The sequence below is a fragment of the Pithys albifrons genome, chromosome 21 (genome assembly GCF_047495875.1).
Source record: "Pithys albifrons albifrons isolate INPA30051 chromosome 21, PitAlb_v1, whole genome shotgun sequence".
Lineage (NCBI taxonomy): Eukaryota > Metazoa > Chordata > Aves > Passeriformes > Thamnophilidae > Pithys > Pithys albifrons.
The window spans coordinates 3,361,484-3,384,303 of record NC_092478.1 but is presented as its reverse complement, the minus strand read 5'-3'; the positions used below and the strand labels follow the sequence as shown (position 1 = coordinate 3,384,303).

General features: G+C 54.0%; 1 protein-coding gene across 1 annotated transcript; it reads left to right on the top strand.

Moving 5' to 3' along the window:
* Window positions 1–5,356: 5,356 nt before the first annotated feature.
* Window positions 5,357–21,435, top strand: MMP28 (matrix metallopeptidase 28). Its single transcript, XM_071574937.1, has 8 exons — window positions 5,357–5,478; window positions 12,199–12,278; window positions 12,912–13,075; window positions 15,629–15,850; window positions 16,231–16,476; window positions 16,898–17,047; window positions 17,566–17,733; window positions 19,242–21,435. Exons 1-8 carry the CDS (start codon window positions 5,389–5,391, stop codon window positions 19,634–19,636), a joined length of 1,515 nt encoding a protein of 504 aa, XP_071431038.1. The 5' UTR covers window positions 5,357–5,388; the 3' UTR covers window positions 19,637–21,435.
* Window positions 21,436–22,820: the final 1,385 nt, after the last annotated feature.

The following is a 22,820-nucleotide window of genomic DNA, read 5'->3' as shown; positions in this document are numbered from 1 at the left end:
TCCTACTGTTTCACAATTGCTTAAGTTGGGTCTGTTTCCTTACATATTCTCAGTGTTCCTGTGATGTGGCCTAAGCAGTAAATAGGCCCTTGTTTGAAATGGCACTGCAGCTTTGACTGGAGTTCTGTTCACAAAATCTGCAGTTAAGTTGGTACTAAGCCTCCCTGCTGTCCGTGCCCTTTATGCCAGACTTCAGACTTGTCCCCTGCTCCTTTCCTTTTTCCCTCAGACAGAATTCTGGGCTCCCTGCAATCCTACCACACCTGCTTGTCTGTGCCCTGCACCCTCAGAGGAGCAAGGCAGAGCACGGTGTGAGTGTGTCCTGCTGCGGCCAAGGGCCAGAACAGCTCAAAACACAAGATGGGATGGCTTAAAAAAAAAAGAAATTGATTTGCTGTATGTTGCTGTACCTCTAGTTGCTGGTTTTGAAGTGTGGGTGATGGAAACAAGTGTTGTGTGCAGCTGGTTTGTCTTCAACATCAGTGAACATCATAGGTGAGGTTCAGTAGATGCATTTCTCCTGGAAAGCATCTGCTCTGTCAGGAGATTCATTTGTCATGGATTGTGGAGAGCTTGTTCCTCTTAAAACAGCTGGAATTTGAGGAATATATATATTAGTGACAGTACAAAATTTAATATATGACATGTGAGGCTTCAGAAAGGCAAATTGTTGACAAATTCAGTGTCTGTTGTTTTGCTGGGCTAGAAAAGTTGGAAGTGGATGGGTTTGGAGTGGAGAGGCTAGAGGGTGCTCTTGCCCAGTGCTGCAGTGGCAGATCCAGGAGTGGAGGCAGCTGGATGGAGGGCAGGGAGAGCAGGGACCAGCAGCTGGGAACAGCAGTGCCCCTGCCGGGGGTTTCCCAACAGAGCTGAGCTGGCACTTGGCACTGCACAAACACCTCCTGGAGCCCTGGGAGCTGAGCAGGGAGCTGGGAATGGCTGAGCTGAACAAAACCCAGCTGTGCTGGGGCCCGTGTGGCATCACCCCTCTGGTCCAGCAGTTCCCCGGTGGAGCTCTGGCTTTTTCCCTCCTGGGGAAAGGTGTGGGTGAAACAGCTGGTGCTTCAAATATTGGAAACAACAGATACAGCTGATTATTAACAGCAACTCAGCTTCCAACTCCCCTTTCTCCCTCAGGCTAAGAGCAGTCACCTCTTCAGTCTCTGGATTATCAAGGAGAAAAGTCAAGTGAGATATAAAACTACTGGAGCTGTCACCACCTTCACAGCTTTTCCAACCTGCCAACGATGCCAAGTGCTTGTGGTGGTGTTTTGTTCTGCACTGGGGCAAAACAACCCAAGTTCTTACACGTTTTTTAAGACAGTGAAGACTTCAGCAGCTGTTTGGTCTTTGAGAAAATCAGCAGGTCAAACAGAGAAACTGGCTTGATGGATTGTTTTAGTTGCCTTTGGTGTAGAGAGAGTTAAATCAGTTCAGGGAGGCCTGGGAGGTGATTTTTTGTAAAAGATATAAACCCTGATGATGGTTTAACTATATCATTGCCCTCCAACTGCTTCCACCAAGTCCTTCAGTAGTGCTGCAGTTTTTCTCCACAACTGCCTAAAGTTCACCCAGATCAGCTTTTTTGAGGTTTAATGGAGGTTAAAAGGAAAGTAACAAGCTTGAAAAACAGTATATTAAGGATTGAATTAACTGCAGCTCTTCACAGTGCTCTGAGAATTTGGTAGGACTTTATATATTAAGATTTTGAACTAAGGAGGGACAGGACAGTGGATCAATCAGGAGGTGGAAAACCAGAAGAAGCAATCCCAGAAGAAAAGAGCAGTTTGGGTTGTTCTCAGCATGGCTGGGAACAGCTCTGCTCTGCTGCCTTCATCTCTATTTATGATCTATCATTCAGTAATACATTTTCTAAGCAGTGAGGGTTTAGTTTTGGAAATCAGTCCTGTATGGAATGCTGGTGGTTTATTTATAAAAACACGTATCTAACACTTGCCAAGCTCAACAAGGACTTCGTGCAGAAAAGGGGGATGCCAATGCAGAAGAGGCATGTGATCCTCACAGAGCTGAAATGCCACAATAATAGCCAAACAATCTCAGAGACAGCCAAATAGTTTCCATGGTGGCTCTTTGCAGCCAAACCCACCTCACCCTGAGAAGAAATGCAGCTTTAAGTTGCTCAAATACCACAGTCTTAAAGAGAGATATGGGAGCAGTGACTGGAGCCAGTAACTCAAGTCTTTGGGGGTTTGAGGGCAGGATTCCATCTGTGCTGCTTTCCCTAATCTAGAACTGATAATTCCCATTTCCAGAGTAACAAAGAGCTCGTGTGGTGTTGTCCCAGCAGATGATGTTGCTAATGCTGCTGTAGCAATTGCTTGTAAAGCTGTTGTAATAAAACACAGCTGTCAGAATGCACCCAAACTGCTAAGAAGTCCACTTTTCATATCAAGATGTTTGCTGGTCCTAGAAAGAAATGCCTGGTTTGGGCTGTCCTCTGAGCAAATACCAGTGAGATTCAGACTGCTCCAGCAAACTGATGTGTTTGCAGGAGGGCTCGTCAGCTGGATGCAGCCCCTTGACCTCCCTGACTTCCAGGAACTGTGCACACAAAAGGAAAAGCCAGGGGAAGTCTGTACAGACTTTGCCTTTTCTCTTTAACACCCTTGTGGTCAGTGTCTGTTCCTGGCTCTGTTTGAGACAGGATACTGGGCTAGACAGACTTTCTAACACATGGAGAACACGGGGAAAGTCCTTTGACCTGTGAGAACTTATTGTGCACGATTTAAGTACCTGAGGAAACACCGTCTAAGCAGAAAAGCTTCACCCTTGTGACAGCCAAAGCTTGGGGAACATAAGCCACTTGTGTCTTTGTTAAGAATTTGACTCCTGCAGGCCAGGGCTGGGAGGGAAAAGTGTGACTGCCCTTCTGATCTGATTTGAGGTGGGCCTGGGCCTGGCTGCTCCCAGCAGCAGGATGGGTATCTTGGACATTGCCTGACAGCACCCAGTGAGTCATCCTGGAGCAGCAAATGTCTGAAGAATGGCTGTTCTTGAGTAGGTGAAACAACAAACTGAGCCAGTTCTTAGGGAAAAGTGTTAAAGGCTTTTATCTATCAGTTCTTGAGCATCACATCCATCTTGGGTAGAAGCTGCCACAGAGGAGTAATGGTGTTGCTATTTGCTTATCAGTTGTGGATAAACATTCAAAGCTGCTCCAAGAATGCTCACGTCACTTCAGTGCTGTGTCATAATGTTGGTTTATAAACCCTTGGATCTCACCTCTGAGAGTGATTCACTGAGCTCTGTGCTCTGCAAAGCTCAACTGCTCCTGCTGGGCCCCTGTGGACAAACCAGCCTCCCCCATTCTGACCCCCTGTCTGTGGTAACGGTGATTTCAGGTGAATGTAACAATGACATTAAATTGGGAGCCCTCTGGAACTCCAAGCTGTGTAGGTGTCTTAGGAAAGGGTTTGGAAATCGAGCTGGGCGATTGAATTGAGGTTTTTTTGTGTTAAGTTCAAGGGAGTTGGCATTTTGTCCAGAAACTCAATAAACTGGGAACGTTTAGGCAACCAGAGCTTGGTTGGATCTATTCATCAAGCTCTTTGGGAATTTTTTTTTACAACTTTGTCAACTCTTTGCCACAGGCTTGGCTTGACAGGTTTCAGTCTTGGGGTAGAAGTTACAAGGATTCCAACTCTTTTTTTTTCCTGCCCTATAGCTGAGCTTTTACCTAACACTGAGAGAGCTGGAAATCTCTTCACCTTTCCACGAGACAGTTTTTCTGTTCCTGATACCGCTCTGATTACAGCAGCTGGATAAACATCTTTATACTCCCAGCCAAATATCTGCAGAGAACTGTGGCTTGGCATCCCCAAGGCTGGGCTGAACTATTCTGCATCTGAATGCCAAAATCCCCAAGGACTGAGGCAGCAGCCCCGGGAAGTGCCCGGTCGGAAAACTGGCTGCTCCAGGGGCTGCAGGTGCCCTCCCAGACGCTTCCCCACATTACAATGAGCAGAGGGGGGAGTTTCCTGCTCTTGTTGGAGCAGATCCAGTCACTTTCTCATCATCCATATTCTTAAGTGGAAGAGCAGATGGATCAGTTGCTTCCTAGATACGACGCAAACACGGATGCATTTGCAGACAGAGCTGCTCTTGTTTTGAAAGGAAGCGTGAGGGTGACCTGTGTAAGGAGCGGCCATCCCTTGGCTCTGCCTCCTCCCAGGGCTGAGTATTCCCCTCACACCATCCCACAGGCTGTGCCAGCTGCCCACCGTGCTCTCCACCCGCCCCTCAGTCACCACTTACTGGCCCAGATGTCACCTTAATTTCTCCCAGGTATTTTCCTTGTAGCTTAGTGTTTTCCCTATTTTATCATGTTATGCAGGTCCCTTTCTCTCTTCTTCAAACCCTGCTTCCCTCCCCTGCATGCTCAACCCTGTCCAACTGCAGAGCAATGTGTCACAGGATCCCTGCCACTTTCCTTAAGCTGCACTCAACAAATGCTCCTGTAACTTCAGGTTTTGGCAGGTTTAAAAAGAGGAGGAAGAGGCCTGGGAGCTTTAAAATAGGTGTGGGGTTGAAGCTGGCATGAAAACAAAAGCAGATATAAGTCACATCCTATTTTTTTTTACCCCTGAACCAAAGCAGAATCAAAACATCCTTTTGCTTTAGTCAAATTAAAACAAAACAGTTAAACAAAATACTACTGGAAGTAAACAGAGCTGTTGACTTGTCACTGGAACACACAAGATCATGAGCTGTGTCTGAGCTGCAGGAGGGCTGTGACACTGACACAGGCACAGCGTGTTGTCTTGGGTGGCAAACATCCCATCCTTGTCCACAGGTGACCACGTTCCACACCTGGGAGGGAAATAAAGAGTGTAAACCACAAACCTGAGTGTGTGGTTATTACATAAAGCTTGAGACAGCACTGCTCTATCGTGTGGGTTTTGCCAGACCCCTGAAGAGGGGCAGCGTTGCTCATTCAGGCTCCTGTGTTGCTGTACTGGTGGCTGAGGGGGACCCCCGGTCTCCCAGCCCCTGCACCCGCGTGGGCTGGACCGTGGAGGAACTCCGGTTTAGCAGAAGCTGGAATTGCTTTCTCTTTCCCCCAGCTTCAAACTGGGCACTGCCCCAGTTAGCGAGGGGCTTGTCCCAGCACCCTGAGCAGCCCGAAGAGGCGCAGCACAGCGGGATGCTCCCTGGGGACGGGGCACGGGGGTCATTGCTCCGGGACTGGGCGACACGGAGAGCGGTGATGGGGGCTCCCCGAGCAGGGACAGCCCCGCCGGCAGAGCCCGGCCCTCGACCGGGGCTGGGGCTGGGGCTGGGGCTGGGGCCGCCCCCGGGGCCGGGGCCGGGGCGGGGAGAGGCGGCGGCGGGCGCGTAGGGGAGCGGAGCGGCAGGAGCGGAGCCGGGATGGCCGGACCGCTGCGGGCCGCGCTGGCGCTGGGGCTGCTGGCGGCGGCACAGCCCGCACCGGCCGCGGGGCAGCGGCGGCAGGCGGAGGTAGGACCGGCACGGGCAGCGGGGAGGGAGCGGCACCGGCAGCGGCACCGGCAGCGGCACAGGGAGCAGGAGCGGGGAGGGAGCGGAGCTGCCGCCCGCCGGGTGCTCGTGGCCGCCGGGGAGTGCCCGTGTCCTGGGCATGCGTGTCCCCGTGTGCCTGTGGCATAGGTGTGCTCCTGCGCTGGGTGGGAATGTCCCCAATGTGCCCCTGTCCCCCATGTGCCCTGGGTGTGCCTGTGCCATAGGTGTGCACGTGCTCCAGGAGTGTGTGTCCCCGTTGTGCCCCTATCCCCGGCATGCCTGTGCCATAGGTGTGTGCATGTCCCCAAGGTATGTTCCCACCACAGGTGAGTGCCCATGAGTGCCTGATGCCTGTGCATCCACGTGTGTGCCACGGGTACCTGAGGTGTGTGGTTGTGCCAGCTGGAGATGGGCCTGTGGCACAGGGTGTGTTGGAATGCCAAGGTGTGTACCTGTATGTGCTGTGTGTGGAGGTGTGGCAAAGAGTCACAGAATGGTTTGGGTTGGAAGGGACTTTAAAGCCCATCTCGTCCCACCTCCTGCCATGGGCAGGGACACCTTTCACTAGTCCAGGTTGCTCCAAGCCCTGTCCAGCCTGGCCTGGAACACTTCCAGGGATGGGGCAGCCACAGCTTCTCTGGGCAACCTCATGACCCTCACAGTCCAGAATTTCTTCCAAATATCTGCCCTCCTTAAGTTGAAAGCCATCACCCCTTGTCCTTGTCACTCCATATCCTTGTCCCAAGTCCTCCCCCAGATCTCTTGAAGGCACTGGAAGGGGCTCTGGGTGTCCCTGTACCCTTCTCTCGCCAGGCTGAACAACCGTTTGCACAGATGCTGAATTGTAAACCCCAGCCAGCAAATCCTGGTGAATTAACTGGGATTTTTCACGTGCTTTAAAAGTGGACATAAATGCTCAGAGGCTTGTTTTGATGCGCAGACATCTTAAAGTCTTTAACGCTCAGAAAATCAGTAATTTAAAATTCACTTTGAAAGAAAACCAACTGTTTGGAGCCAAGAAGTTTAAAAGGTCCAAACTGCCTTTCTGTTCATCACTGGTGTCTTCTGAGAACTTTTCCCTGGGAGCCTCAGAGCAGATTGTGACAGATCCCAGGCAAGGAGTGCTGGACAAATGACTTTCCTGTCTCCCTGCCTCAGTTTCTCCAATGGGATGGGCTGTGCTGCCCAGGGACTTTGGGACAACACCCACAATGGAAATGTAGAGAGACTGGAGTGAGAAAACTTCTCTAAATAAACTGAGCAGTTAATTTTCTTTCAGGAGGAAGCTGAAATTCTCGCATAACATCAAGTAGTTCTAATGACTTGTGACTTCCAGAGCACTGCCAGGCTTTCCTTCTAAAGAAAATGCTTTTAAAACAGCCAAAGTTAGCAACAATGGCTTGTGTAAACTCAGATGCACAAGACTGAGAAAATGTCCAGTTATGTTCTTTTCCTGGCTTGTGCCCATGTTTTCACTGCATCCATATCAATTGCAGCTTAAATAAATTTAAAAAAAAGAAGTCTGAAAAATTAATTTGAAGCATTTGTCTGTTAAATCATCTTATCATCTGCAGACTCCAGATAAGAGAGGGCCTGATGGAGAGAGCACGTTGTTTGGCAGAGCTGGTGTCTGGCTGGGCTGTGCTCAGGCAGCAGCTGGGGCGTGGTAATGCCCGAGATTCCCTGATCCCGGGGGAATTGTGTAAAATCTGTGAGATCTCAGCCCGTGTTGGGAGCGAGGAGCACAGCGAGGTGCTGGTGGTGCCAAGGACAAAGGACAATTAACTCCCTGCAGAGATTTGTGTGAGAAGTTACAGGTCCGTCGTGGTGGGAAGAAAAATTGAGCAGAAATGTGGAAAAAGCAGCGAATGGAAAGAGAGAGCCGAATAAGGGACCAGGACATTTTCGTTTGGAAATTTTTTTCCAATTTTTTTTCCTATCTGGTCCTCCTTCTTCCCATCTTGCAGTAGCTCATGGCCTGTGACTTTTTTCCCCATCAGCCATCCAAAGATTTATATTTAGGACTCTGCTCTGTATTTATGCTGAGAAATGCACCAGTGTACGGCCGAGCTCCTTTAAGGAGCGTCCAGTTGGGATGCTGAGCACATCCTGGACAGAGCGAGGGTCTCCGGGTACCACCCAGCACACGGTGGGGCTCAGAGGACAGCAGAGAGCCCTGCGTGCTCCCAGGACACCCCGCATATTCCTTCTGAAATAAAGGGAAGAAATTCTTCCTGTGAAAAATCCCCGCTGTTCAGCCTCAGCAGGGCAGTGGAAGGAGCGGGGCAAAGGAGGAGGAGGAGGAGGAGGAACCAGCCCTGTGGCCATGCAGCACCCGTGGGATCGTGTCTGAGCCGCCGCCGGTGGCGCGGGATGTGGCGAGTGGCTCCAAGTCACCCGGCAATGCCCCGGTGTGATTTACAGCCCCGTGAGTCACCGCAGCGCGAACAGCCCGGCTTTCTTCCTGCTCCTGCCCCCAAACAATCCCCATTTGTTAGGCCAAACATCCCCCCCCCCAACCCGGGCGAGGGGCCGCGGCTGCCGGACCGTCGCCTTCCCCCCGATGCAGGGCAAGACCAGGCGTCTGCTTCCCTTTCTCTCCTTAGACATGAAAACACAACAAGTCTGCGTGACCAAACTGGTTTGTCAGCCGCTCTGGTATTCGCAGGGGAAAGTTTGGCCAAGCCCGGTGTTTTTCCCTGTTTTTCCCGAGCGCTTTAGGTCGCATTCAGGAGTTTTGGTGCTGCGGGAGCTGTGGTGGGTGCAGCCCATCGGTACCGGGGCGTGGGGTGCTGGGGCAAAGCTGGGGGCGCTTTTGGGGTGCTGGGGCAAAGCTGGGGGCGCTTTTGGTTTGGGTTGGAAGGGACCTCAAAGCTCATCTTATTCCAACCCTCTGCCATGAGGGACAACTTCCACCAGCCCAGTTTGCTCCAAGCGCCACCCAAGCGGTTACTGAAACCAGGAGGGGCTTCAGTTAGACCTGATACAGTCCCTCAGCTCCAGAAGGTGGGTTGTGAAAATAAAAGGAGCTTGGAAGACCCCCAGCTCCACATCTGCCGTGGCAAATGGATGTTTTGTTGCTAAAGTAGATTTTCAGGAGGGGTAGGAGGGAGAGGAGATTCCTTCGGACCAATTAGGCACAGCGGGGGAGAATCCCAGCAGCGAGACTGGCTTGGGGCTTTAATCACCCTCTGCCATTAACACAGAATTAGCTGAAGTTTTGCTGCCTTTTCAGCGGGAGGACAACCAAGCTCTGTGCTCGCTAATCTCCCTTCTTATGTGTCTCTCTGCGTCCATAGATATAATATTTATATAGGTCCTTATACACACACTTAAACAAACGAGACACAAGGACTGTCTGAGGGTTTGCAGGGATGTGGCTTGGGAGAGCGGAAGCAAACGAGCGTTTTTAATTGCTGTGACATCTTCTGGAGGCAGCTCGCAGGCAGCAGCCACTCGATGGGCAGGAGGAGCCCCTGCCACTTCTGTGACCAGGTCAAAACATGCTCTGGGGTCAGCTCTCCTTGTGTCTGTACCGGGGGACACTGAGGATGAAAAGCAGGAGCCACTGAGTCCATCTTGGTGGTGAGATGAGCAGGATGGAGCCTGGGGCTGCTGGGATGGGGGCTGAGGACCCACCTGGATGGGTCACTGCCATTTTATGACTAAAACCAAAGACATTTGAGGTGCAACTTGAGACCAGCACCCTCTGTAACCACAGCACCCTTGGGCAGGGTGGGATTGCTTCCCTCTGCTGCTGGGGATGGAGAGGAGTGATGGGTTTGTACAGGCAGAGCAGAGGGACCATGTTCAGCAGGAGCCCAGTGTGAGCTTCTCTGATACTCAGCTGGTGGAAAGGAGCCAGAAGTTGAGCGTCGAGAGGGGAGAGCAGGCAGGACCGGAGCCTGCTGTCTCCGCACTCTTGTTATCCCGGTTTCCAGGGAGGGAGGACTAATTGTATTTGCTCTTGGCTGTCTTCCACCCGGGATGCCTGTGGTCGAGGGCAAGGTGTTTCCTTGGCTTTAGCTCTCAACAGAGATGATTTCCAGGGTTGTAACAGGCTCCACATCAGAGCCCTGGGATGGGAATGGCTCATTCATCTCCCCCAGACTCTCTTCCTGCTGTCCTTGCTGCAGCCCCAAAGGTTTTTCTGCCCCAGCACTGGCTCCCAGGCAGCCAGATCTGTCCTACTCTCCCTCCCTCATATTTCATATTAATGTTCAGCTCTTGGTTTCCTGCTGTTTTTCTTTTCCCATTGTATGGAAAAGAGCATTTCCCCATCTGGGGCAGGGGGGAGGAGGTTTTTCCCAGCACAACCAGGCTTTGCATTGCAGTCTCTGGAGAGATTTAATGGCTGGTACTGGTTTCCCCTCTGCAGCCTGAAAACCATCTGATCCAGGGGGCTTTGTATGCTCTCTGCTCTGATAAATACCTGATGGAGTGGAGGATCAGTACATCCCTATCCTGTAGCTTTGTGTTTCCAGGACTACCATCACCCTTAACTGATAGTAGGTGTGTCTAGAAAATTTAATAAAATTTCACCTGATGTTGCAGTAGGAGAGTCAGTGCCTGTGTGTGAGAACCTCAACGTGACACAGGCCAGAAAGCACAGGGAAATTGCTGCTTTGGTTGGACTTGCAAAGCTCAAGGAGATCTGGGTGGGATTGATAAAGCCTGTGTGCCTTCTGGTGCTACTCAAGAGCAGCTGCTGTGCCACCAGTTGCTTTTTTTTGCTCTGCACCCTGATGGGGACCCCTGTCCAGATGGGGTTTTGAGCCTTCATGAGATCATGGTGGGGAGAAACCATTTTCATGCTTTATGAATGGGTCTGGTTTGGGTTACAGGAGAGGAAACAGCTTCAGGTTGTTTCATTTTAGTTGCTGAGTGAAAGCACATTTGGGGCAGAAAAAGTTTAGACCATGCTGTGATTGAGACCCAGGACTTTCTGCCCATGTGTTTCTCTGCTCACATTTGTCTGTGGTGAGGTCACCACTGGGATCATCACCCTGCACCCATATATGTAGCTGGTGATTTTCTAGTTCTGGAGGAGAGCTTTATAAAAGCACAACTGCAGAGGAGGAGAGCCAGACACCTTCTTCTCCCCAGGCTGCTCCCTTAGGCCTCCAAGCCACCCCATCCCCAGGGAGGCTCCTCCATCCCTGTATCCTCCTTCCCTGCATCCTCATCCTGAGTTGCTGCTGTATTTTGTCTGCTGGTACCCACATAAAGGTGGAGTTATCCCAGTATGGCTGTGAGATGGCATGTCCAGGCTGTATGGTCCACCCCAGAGCAAAGGCGTTGTGGCTTCTCCCAGTGAACAAGCCGATGCTCTCACCTGCCAGCACAGCCCTTGCTGTGATTCATCCTGACTCACCTGACCAGGTGTGCTCTGTCTGGGTGTCTCTGGACACACTCAGGCTTTACTGTTGCAACCTGGTGCTGCTACAAGAAGCTACCGGTGCCTCCAGTTGAGAGAGGCACCTTTGGTGGGAAACGTGGCCAAGTGGATGTGCCTGCCCTGCAGGCCACGGGGATGAGTGTTTGGTGTTTTGGGATGATGTGAAGATGACTGTTAGTGGCAAGCAGAAGGTTTGGGCAGGAGGAGGAGAAGGAGAGGCCCTGACACACCTCAGGACTGCCAGGTCCATGAACTGGTCTCACTTCTTGCCAGGCAACAGGCCCAGAAAGCGATGCTGCCTCCTCTGCAGGGGCACCGTGGGGGACTGGATCACCCACCGGAGGTGGATGGTCAGGAGCAGCACTGAGGTTAAACATCCCAACCCCCTTCTTTTCCCTGCCCTGAGATGAGCAGGGAGGGAAGCAGCTTTAAAAACACAGGTTTTCCCAGAGGGCACCGGCCGTGCTGTCCCAGGTCAGCCCATGGCATTCCTGCTGCTCAGCTCACCTCTCCTTTGGGATGCGGCAGAGGAAGCCACCACTTTCACTTTTTATTCTTGTTATTATTCATTACTGTAACTCCGACTCTGCTGCACTAACAGGATGCTTGGCAGCTTGTTTGTCTCTCGCAGACATCCCCTGCGGGGCAGGCGGGTGTGGAGCATTCCTGTGACCCCGGCTATTAACTTCTCCTAAAGCCGCGGAGCAGCCTGAGCCGGGGGAAGCCGTTTATTTTCTTTAACATACAATTTAAGTGTTGGAGCAAGTTCAGAGAGACAACCTCCATCCGTGTCAGTGGCCGATAAGAAGAAGAATGATTTGGCAGAGCAGATTGCCCCCAGCGTGTCTCCACTTTGCAGCAGCACATCCTGCGTGGGGACGGGGGGAGGCTCCAGCCTGACCCCATCTCACCCCACACTCCCCGTGTCCACAGCTCGTTTGCCTTTATTTTAATCACTGCGTTGAGCTGAGATGATCAGAGCTGTGGGTTTGGTCGCCTCTGGCTGTGGATGACATGGCAGCAGAGTTTTTTGTTCTCTTGATGCAATGTTTCCTCCCACGCCTCCATCGGGTCATGGCCAAAAACCCCCAAGAACCATCAAAACTGATGGGAGGAGACACACATAAACCTGTATGAACACAGCTGGTGCGGCTGCTTGAGGTGCAGAGATCTCAGGAAAAAAGAATTGGGAATTTTGGCACAACCCTGGGTTTGCAGCCCTGGTTTCCATCGCATCTCCTTCATCCCCTTTCCCAAGCCAACACATGCTCAGAGCTGCGTTTCTCCCATGTCTTTTGCAGCTGTTCCTGGAGAAATACGGCTACTTTGGCGAGCCGGGGGCCGGCACACACAGCTCCGCCGAGTTCACGGAGGCGCTGAGGTAGGAGCCTTTTATTGCAAACCGCAGGGAAAAACTCAGCAACTCCAGCTGCGTGAACGGTGCCAGCACTCAGAGGGTCTTTCTGCAGCCAAAGGGGGCTGTTTTGCAGCTGGAGTCTCTCTCTCACGGTCCGGTGATAAAGCACAACCAGTCCTTTTGGGCACGGAGGGTCCGTGCCGGCTCCAGTCTGGGTGCTGCCTGCTGGCACCCGGCGCTCACCGCGCTGCTTTATTCGCCTTTTATGGCCCGGTGCTGCCCTCGCAATAATATCTGAGGGAGGCCGAGGGTGGCGACGGCTGGGATATGTCAGTGGGGGCGAGCTGCCAGCTCGGACTTCTCCGGAGGAGATCCCATCTGGGAGCATCCCTGGCGCAAAATCAAACACAGAGCCAAACAACTGGGGTTTAAAAACTGGAAAAGGCATTTTTTAGGCTCCACTGTCTGCTTTTGCCCTCCTAGGAGATAACTGACAGGTCAGCTGTTATTGCAGAGCCAAATCCTTGTTTTATCACCTGGATGAACTCCTCATGGCGGGTGTGAAGCTTGCTGGGTGAAAACCCTCAGCACAAACAGAACCGAGCCCCCCTGCAGGGGGTCCGGGTGAAGGTGCTGATATCTCCCTTCCTTTTCCAGGGATTTCCAGCGGGTGACCCACCTCCCGCTCAGCGGGGTGCTGGATGCCCCCACGCTCCACCAGATGGCCCAGGCGCGGTGTGGCACCGACGACGGGGACAGTCGCGCTGTGGGGACACGCCGGGGATCGGCCGCCCGGCGCCGCCGGCGAACGGCACAGCACGGTGGGCACCGACAGCAGCGCTCCCTGTGGGGTTTGGATGCTGCGCTGCTGCCAGTCCAGCTCTCCCACCCTGGGCTCTTAGGGATGCTGCTGTGAGTGGGAGGTGCAGCCCTGTCGGCACGGAATCCATCCCAGGACCCACTTGGGCTTTGTGCTGCTTTATTTATAAACCTCTTTATTTTTAGTAGTTCTGTGTCTTGATGTCAGCAGTGATTAGAGGCAGCTCCCACTTAAGGGGAATTTTGTCTCTCTCACGTGGTTTTTATTGGTATTGAGGGAGCCAGGACATCTCCCAAGGAGCAATCAGGTCACTGTGGCCCCAGACATGCCTGTGATGATCCACGATCTGGAGGGCAGGAGCTGGCAAACAGTGAAGTTATCTCTGTATTTTGCTGAGTTTTGGGCCTTCTAATGTGTTAGTGACCCATCAGTAACCACAAAACCTGCCAGCACTGGGCTGCCTGACCCAGAGAGTCTTCTCACCCATGTTAAGGGGTTTAACTGTGCCCCAAGCATTTCTGTGCTCCTGTGCATCCAGCACTGTGCCTCTTGTCCCTTGTGAGCTCCCTCCTGGGCTTGTGGATGAGTAACTGGATTCCTAGAGAGCAAGAGGGCTGGGGCCAGCTGTGCTTAGGACATGGGAAAAATGAAGGCGAGATTAAGAAAGGGCTCTGTGCCGTGTCAGGCTGTCTCTGCATCTGCAGGGCTGGTCATGGACGGCCCCAGGAGAGCCCACTCATCCTCCTCCAGCCTCTGGCTTTCCTTCCAAAGGCCTGACGTGCAGTGTGGCCCTTGCAGGGGCCATCCCATGCCCAAGACAGGTGGGTAGTGAGGCAGAGAGGAAAGGGCACACTACAGGAGATGGCAGCCAGTGCCCTGCAGCTTATGGGGGTCTTTTTTGGGGATCTGTGAGCGGGTGACAAGAGATGCCAAATGACTCAAGCCCAAGCAGGGAAGGGCTCTGTGTGACACCAGTTATTTCTCTGGTATTCTGGTGCCACAGGCAATGGGGATGGAAGCAACACCACATCAGTGTCCGCAGACTGGAGGGGCGGGAGAGGGTGCCTGCAGGGCTGGTGGCACTGGCCAGGATGGATGGAGGCTTTGTCCTCCAGGAAGGCTGCTTATCCTACTTGAAGCAGGAAACCCCTCCAGCTGAGCCAGCAAAGTGCTTTGTTATCCATCCTTCTCCCAGCAGAATTTTCACTGGGGAGCCGCTTTGTCCATCGCCCCCCTGGCTTTGGGTACACTCTCACCCCAGCATGTGGACAAATGCCAAACCATCCTCTTCCCAAGAGCTGGCCATATTTTTCTCACCCAGCCTTGCCCACTGGTGCCATCTGTCCTGTGGTGGTAGATGCTCTGCTCCTGTGGAGGGAAGGATGGGGTGCCAGGGCTTTATTTTAGGGCTGCAGCCATCCAGGCAGGTTTCAGCCTTTGCCTCTCAGGGGATGTCCTGATGGAAGCACTTCCATGTCCCTTTGGAGCTGGACGTTGCTGTCATCACACTGTCAAGGAATGGGAACAGACTCTGACCCCAGGAGTGTGACCAGCTGGTCCAGAATCCCTTGCCATGGGGCTCTCAGAAATGGGGGAGAAGGAAGGAGAGCTGGGCTTGGATGTGTTCCAGGCTTGCTGAGCTCTTGGCTCAGACCTGGAGCAGTGAGCCCCAGCGTGCTGCCGGCTCCGTTCCCCCTGTTCGCCCTCACATCTGGAGCAGCTGCAGACACTGGAGGTCTGTCACTGCTCCCACGCCTCAGCACCAGCTCTGGCACCCACATGTCCCCAGGGCCCCGTGGCTTTTTTCCTGCTCTTGGCCAGATGCACCCTGTTAGATGTAACTCCAGAGCCCTGGGGTCCCCACAGCTGTCCAGGGGTGCTGGAGGAGGAGGAGGAGGCTGTGATGCTGTGCAGCAGTGGTGGGAACACACATCTTTGCACTCCTGTGTGGTAAGAGGAAGGTTGGGAGCTTAGGGGACGTCACACAGGTTTGTCTCCTTCATCATTGTCACCATCTGTTGTGGTGGCATCGAGGCTCTGTCTCTCTTGAAAACTTTTAAGGAAGTCTTGGGCAGTGGTGTGTTGTGTCCCCAAGGTGCTGCCAAGAGCCCTTCCCATTCCTTTGCCCAACTTATTTTCAGAGTTGGCTTTGTTTTCTTTCCCTGAAATCCAGCCCTTGGGCTGTGTCTTCTGGACATGAAGCCGGCATTTGGCAGGAGACCTCCCAGCAGTGATCCATGCTGGATTTGGCTCTGGAGAGCATCCTGAGGCAAGGGTGGGGGTCAAACTGGGTGCCTCAGTTTGTCCTCTCCTTAAAGATGTTTTGGTCCCCCTCTAAGGATTTGGTTGCACCTCCAGCTTAGGCAATCTCTGGGTGGGCTCCAGTGTGGCACCTTCAGTGGCATTTCACGATGCAGAGTGCCGAGGTTGTGGGTGGCACACACATTCAGCTGGCAGTTTCCAGCACTGGGAAGCTTTCCTACACCCATGCAGCTCCTGAGTGGAAGAACAAGCCCGAGCCCCCCTGGTCATGCTGAGCTTGCCCCCGTTGCAGGTGGGAGGTGGTACAAGCGGCACCTGACGTACCGGGTGGTGAACTGGCCGCCGTACCTGCCGCAGCACGAGGTGCGCCTGGCCGTGAGAGCCGCCTTCGAGCTCTGGAGCAACGTGTCCTCCCTGGTGTTCTGGGAAGCCCAGGATGGCCCAGCTGACATCCGCCTCACCTTCTTCCACGGGGACCACAACGATGGACTCAACAACGCCTTTGATGGGCCAGGTGCTGGTCGCTTCCCCCTCGTAAGCTTCTCTTTTACAACAATGTGGGCTCTACCCCAGCAGGGAGGAGGGATGGGACGGTGGTGGGCTGGGGCTGAGGGAGACAGGGCCCTGCCCCAGCAGTCCCTCTAACCCAGTCTGCACCAGTTTGCTGTCTGATTTGGGGTCCTCCCTCCCAGCTCTGCAAATGAGATCTGCCAGTGAAGTGGCTGAGATATTCCCTATAGGATCATGCTGGTGGCCTTTAAGGAGCCCTCCCCTCTGACAGCATCCTCCAAACTGGGGTTTCTCCAAAACCAGCTAAAACTGGTGCAAATTTAGGCAAACCAGCACTGCATGTGTCCCCTGCCCTGTGGTCCCTGATGGCTGTTGTGTCCCCAGGAGGTGCCCTGGCCCACGCCTTCTTCCCCCGGCGTGGAGAAGCCCATTTTGACAGCGCTGAGCGCTGGTCCCTGCACAGCGGCAAAGGGCGCAACCTCTTCATCGTGGTGGCACACGAGGTGGGGCACACCCTGGGGCTGGAGCACTCCCCTGTCAAGAGTGCCCTGATGTCCCCATACTACAAGAAGCTCAGCAAGGATTTTGTCCTCAGCTGGGATGACATCTTGGCCGTCCAGAACTTGTATGGTGAGCCTGGTTTTCCTGACTATCCCTTCCTCTGGGGATGTTCCTCCTCTTTGGAGAGAGAGGAGCAGCGATGGGAGAGAATCCCTGCAAGGGGACAGAACTACATGCAAGGGACACAGCAGGGGTTGACACCATCCCCGTGTGGATGGGGAGGGAGATTTGGGAGGATATGTCGGATGGGCGACAGGTCCTTCAGGGCAGGGAAGGCTGGACTTGCTGCCTGCTTCTCTGCAACCAGGGAAATGCTGGTGTGTGTTTTTTTGGCTGCCAAGGGGTCTTTGCCACCATCATAGACGGGGACAGGAACCAGACAGTGGGACAAGGAGTGTTTTTAGCTCTGGGATGGCTCCTCAGCCCTGTTTTGCACAAAGTCCTTTCCCTGCCTCTTCTTCATGACTCACTGCCTTTTATTCCATCCCAGGGAAGCCCTCCAAGGGCTTGGCCATCCAGCTCCCAGGAAAGGTCTTCACTCACTTCCAGGACTGGAACACAGACCTTTATGGCAGGGACCAGCAGCAGAGGAGCCTCAGCACCTATTACTGCCACTCCTACTTCGATGCCATAACTGCTGGTGGGTGTTGACCAGTATGACCCTCACCCAGAATGTGCACCCCTACCCTTTGTCCCAGCCTGTTTCTACTCTGGATAAGCTCTGATAGTGGGAAAGGTTTTTTTTTCCTGGTCCACAGCTCCATGTGTGCTCTGGGGCTGATGCCATCACTGATGCACATTGCAGCTGTGGAGAAGAGCTCATTTTGGGGGCACCGTGGTGGCTTGGGGTGTCAGGAGCAGGGAAAACATCTAAAACTTGGGCCATGGCAAGAATTAATCACTGCAGAAGGTCAGCCATGAAAGATGAGCCTGGAGCTGTGGTCAGCTTTCATCCTCTCCAGCCTGGAGTGAAGCCCTGAAAACTGGAGTGGAGTTATGAAAGCCGAGGGGGTGCCTGGAGAGACAGAAGGGAACATCCAAAACCTGAACACCCCCAGAGCACCACAGGGCTGCAGGAGAGGAGAGGGGAGCTGGGGAGCAGTGATGGGCTGGTGGAATGGGGTTTCTCACCCAGAACATCCTCCCTATGCCTCACAGATGCAGATCACAACCTCTACATCTTCAAGGGCAGCCACTACTGGGTGGTGTCACCGAGTGGCAATGCCAGTGACCCACAACCCCTGGAGACACACTGGCCTGGCCTCCCTGCTGGCATCGATGCCTGTGCCTGGTCCCAGCTCAGTGGCAAGTTTTACTTCTTCAAAGGTAGGTGAGCCCCAAGAAGGGGAGCTCCCATTGTGGCTCCTGCTGCTCTTGCCTGTGGGGCTGGTTGTCCAGGTCTGGCTGGAGCACCTTCTCCTGCCCATGTCCCCTCCCACTGGTCCCCTCCCAGTGCAGAGTTGGGGCATTGCTGTATCCTGGGTGTGCCAGAACCAGGATGAACTGCATGGCCTGGGGTGTATTGCCCTGGCAGCCACATCACCCCCTTGTGCCTCAGTTTCCCCACCAACCCCTTCAGGAGAGCAGAGCTCACTGTGTGTCAAAACAAAACCAGGTGCCTCAAACCCTGTGGGATCTCAGGGGTAAAACACTCCCCAGAGACACGTGGTACAGAGGGGCTGAGTGTGGTATTTTGGTGGCCCACATGGATCCCTGGGTCATGCCGGGGGCTGAGCTGCCCTAGGAGCAGGAATGCCATCCATAAGCTGCCCAGCAGCACGCCATGGCCGGATGGGGAGAGGAAGGTCAGACCAGGCTGCCAGGGTCAGCCCCAGCTTTTAATGGAAACCAGTTGCTGGTTCTTCAGAAAAGGGGCTTTGTTGCTGCTGCTGGGTGGGAGCCAAAGCCCCTGTGCCTTCCCAGCCCTCGCCACTCCCTCTGTCCCTCCCCAGGGCTGGGCAGGCTGGGCTTGGGAGCAAGAAAGGGGCTTTTGTCTGCCTGTGCTGTAGGGACAGGGCACTGTGGGGACAGGGGTGTGAGGGGGATGTGGAGACAGGGGGAAGTGGGGACAGGGCACTGTGGGTACAGGGGGATATGGGGACAGGGGGAAGTGGGGACAGGGCACTGTGAGTACAGGGGGATGTGGGGGCAGGGGGAAGTGGGGACAGGGCACTGTGGGGACAGGGGGATGTGGGAACAGGGAACTGTGGGGACAGGGGGAAGTGGGGACAGGGCACTGTGGGTACAGAGCGTTGTGGGGACAGGGGGAAGTGGGGACAGGGAACTGTGGGGACAGAACGTTGTGGGGACAGCCAAGACATTGGTCCCCAACACAATTCCTGCTGCTGCAGTGCTGGTCTTGGTTGTCCCAACCCAGGTCAGGTCTGGGTTTGTCTGTCCCATTCGCTGTGTGGGAATAGGGGGGAGGTTTGCCAGGAAGTAGCAGGGGGATGGCCTTGCTCTGTCCCTGGCAGTCCCTTCCCATGCCTTCAAGCCCCTGAGCTGCTGTGCCTCAGTTTGCCCCCAGCCTGTTCCTTGGGACAGCCCCACAGAAGTGCTGGTTGGGTCACCAGTGGGATGGATGTCATGGACACACTCCACAGGCTTCAGGGCTGGCTCCATGGCTGAGCCCTTCCACATCTCCTGGAGCTGGTCCTGCTGTGGACCCCTTTGTGGTAATAACGCCAAGGTCATGGGTTCAATCCCCTCTGTGGGCCAGTGACTTAAGAGTTGGACTCGATGATCCTTGTGGTTCCCTTCCAACTCAGAATAGTCTGTGTTATTCTGTGTAATTCTGTGTGGTGGCCTCTGATCCCCTGCCCGTGTCCCCCCAGGTGGCCGATGCTGGCGCTACAAGGGCTCCACCCTGGACTCGGGTTTTCCCCAGAAGTGCAGCGCCCGTGGTCTCCCTCGGCACCCGGACACCGCGCTCTTCTTCCAGCAGCTGCGGCGCCTGGTGCTCTTCAAAGGCCCCAAGTACTTCGTGGTGAGCGAGGAACCGCTGGGCGTGGAGCCCTATTACCCGCGCAGCCTGCGGGACTGGCACGGGCTGCCCCCGGGCACGGCCGGGGCGCTCACCCACCGCGACGGCTTCTCCTACTTCTTCCGGGATGACCAATACTGGAAGTTTGACCGGGCAAAGCTGCAGGTGGTGGCCACTGGCAAATGGGCCACTCAGCTCCCCTGGATGGGCTGCTGGGACGCAAACAGTGGACAGGTTCTCTTCTGAGCGGGACCTGCCTCGATGAAATAGAGTCTGAGCCCCAACCTTGCTCACCACTGCCTGGATCCCTCTTTATTTGACTCAGGGTTCCTGTCTGACAAATGGTTTGGCAGGGCCTGGCTGCCTGTGGATGGCTGGAGCCATGGGATGGTGCAGCAGTGCCCTGGCACAGCACGGATGCAGCTGGGGCAGGTCTGCCACAGCCAGGTGGGCTGGAGGCTTTGGGAGTCAGTATTTGTTTGAAAAGACTACAAAAATTGCATAAGCCATAGAGACTGCAATCACACCCATTTCTGTTAACATCCAGGATATTGTCACACAGTTTTTTTCCAAAGCAGGACTGGGGTTTGTTGTTATTTTTTGATATCGTTGTTGATACTTGTTGATATCTGTCTTTTTCCCACGATCAGGCTGAGAAGTGCCTCACCACTGCTTGGTTTGGGGTTTGGATGCTTTTTAAATAAGAGGCTGAGAATGTTTCCTGCCTAAAACAAAAAGAAAAGAGACATATGGAGGAAAATTTGGGTCCTCGTTAAGCTTTGCCTCTGCTGTGTGTGCAGAGCCCCATGGATGGAGGGTCAGGGATGCTTTGCTGGGCTGTGCTCACATCCCAGAGCTCTGGTGAGGCACCAGCTGGAGGCACCAACACAGTGGGATTTTGGGGGAGAAAGCAGAGGGGTTTGGGGTAGGAGCTCCCAGAGAGGGGAGGCACAGCTGAGCTCTGACCATGTCGCTGTGCAGCTCACAGGCAGGAGCATCGGCTTTCTGATGGGTTTGGGATGGCTGGGTGGGTTCTCTGGTGTCTAATAAGGGTTGTGCTCACCTGACAGCTTTCCTTGTGTGCAGAGACAGTGTTTGTGCTCTGCTGTGTCTCTGCAAGAGGCAGGATCAGCATTTTTGAGTCCCTGTGCCACAATTGGATGAATTACTGGGGGAGGAGGGGAAGAGCAGAGGGTTGGCGGGACCGACGGACATGTCTGTGCATGCAGGCTCACAAGGACAGCGTGGCTGCATATTCCTCATTCCTTTCCCGAGGCAGGATCCCCACCTGGAAACACCACTGGCCTCTGTGCAGTCACCTGCCATGTCCACAAAGGGCCATCGTGTGCCATGGCTGGTGGGCAAGCACTGGGTTCCCAGGGCTGGAACTCCACAGCAGTAAATGCCATCGGTGCTGAGAAAGACAGGGCTCAACTTCATTAAAATGCCCTTTGATTTGAGAGATTTGGGGATTTTCACTGTGCTGGGGTTGCACACGGATGGGCTGCTGTGTCATGGGTGGTTCTGTCAGGAGTCAGACCCCAGCACTGCTTTGTGCTGGTCCTGCTGTGCCAGTGCCATGTCAGGGGCTGTGCTGTGGTGCTGTGCCAGGGGCCTGTGCTGTGCCAGGGGACTGTGCTGTGGTGCTGTGCCACGTGCTGTCCTGATGTGAGGGCTCTTTTCTTCAGCACAGCATCCTGCACTCACCCTCACCCACCCCAGACCTTCCCAGGCTTGCCCTGGTCAGGGTGCCAAGGCTGGTACTTCCCGAGGGCTTTGGTGCTGCCAGGTGCCATCTGGGATGTGGGTTTGGCAGGATGGAGAGCTACCACTCTTCCTGTTCTCCATAATATTTGTGAGTGAGCCCTTTGTGCAAACATGGACACAAAGAGTTCATCTGCTCAGAATCTCAGGGGACTTTCAACATTGCCAAAGAAATGGGGCCACAGCATTTTCATTTGGAATTGAATGATAATAAGGTGACATCACTTGTGGGAGTCCCAAGGGCTTGGAAACCTCACAGCAAATAAAATCAACCTCTGGATTTGTGGCATTGGGATTTCTGCCTGTTTTCATGTCCCAGTTTGGTTTGGGGTGTTTTTTAAAGCAAATCTCCAGTTTCCTGACAGTGCTGTGTTTAAGATGCCTGTGGGTGCTTGGGGTTGGAGTGGGTATCGCTGAATTTGCCTCAGCTTTTGTGCTTCCTGGATCAAAGGGAGGAAATGGACCCCACTGATGGTTATGAAAACACAGAAATTCATTTCCATACCTCATCTCAGATTACTGAGGGGTTTTCCACACCTTGGGATGTGTTTTTAGTTTTTTCCCCAGGCTGAATTCAGGCTGATGGGGGTCCTTCAGGTCTCCTCCTCCTTCACCCCATCCCACCATGGGGTATGAAGACGGGTCCTTGCTTTGCAAGGGACAGGGAACACCTGAACCAGCTCCCTCGACTGCCACCTGCTGTGGGATCTGCGATGTGATGGGGGATTGATGGGGTGATGGGGGATTGATGGGGATTGATGGGGATTGATGGGGTGATGGGGGATTGATGGGGTGATGGTTGATTTATGGGGGATTGATGGGGTGATGGGGGGGTTAATGGGGAGGTTGGTGGGGAAAGCTGGCTCTGGGCGAGTTCTTTCTGCCAAGACATTTGCTCTGGGTATTGAGCAGGGTCAGGAGAGCAGCGTGACTCCTGCTCCATGCTCAGGAGGATTTCTGGGCCCTGCTGTACCCCAGGGGTACCCACACCTGCAGCAGTTCACTATCTCCTTTCCTGTTCCCTTAGAAGAAAGCAGGCATCCCATCTGCTGTGTGGCTGGAGGCTGAGCATGGAACAGCCCCAAATCCTCTCCCTTTCTTGGGTTTTCCTCCCTGTCTTGCTGCAGTGTTTCCTGTGGCTGTGTCCCAGCCCTGGGCCCCTGTGATGTTGCCAGAACTGGGGCTGAGTGTGGCATTTCTGGCAGGGACAGGGTGACTGTGCTTGTGTCACCTGCACCCCACTGCTCTGGGGGGACCTGGGGCAGGTGAACTCCTACCCTGAGCTGTGCAATCAACCCCACTGGGTGCCCTGCTGGAAATTCAGCTTCACAAGGGTCCTTTTCTCCTGCTGGGCTCCCTGGCTGGGCATGCCAGGCACAGACTCCTCCAGCCTGCCATGCATTCCCCACACCAGTGGAATAGCTGGGATTCTTGTGTTTCCTCCCCCAAAACGACACTGGCTGGACAGTGAGCTGCAGTGAGCATCAGCAGCTGGTTCCAGGAAGGGGATGGGGCCCTCAATACAGCAAGAAGCCCCCCAAGGCCCATGACACAGCCCTCCAAGCACACAAGCCTTTTCAACCCTGAGGCACAAACGCTTCCCTGGTAGATTTGCTTTTTGCAGAAGTACCTGGTGCTGCTGCAGCTCTGCAAGCCCTGGGTTAGG

What these genes read in the sequence shown, in the direction of transcription:
- MMP28 (XM_071574937.1), top strand. Translation starts at nt 5,389, where the DNA reads ATGGCCGGACCGCTGCGGGCCGCGCTGGCGCTGGGGCTGCTGGCGGCG. An exon ending in GGCAGCGGCGGCAGGCGGAG is followed by an intron (nt 5,479 to 12,198) that starts GTAGGACCGGCA and finishes TGTCTTTTGCAG; the next exon opens with CTGTTCCTGGAGAAATACGG. An exon ending in GGCCGTCCAGAACTTGTATG is followed by an intron (nt 16,477 to 16,897) that starts GTGAGCCTGGTT and finishes ATTCCATCCCAG; the next exon opens with GGAAGCCCTCCAAGGGCTTG.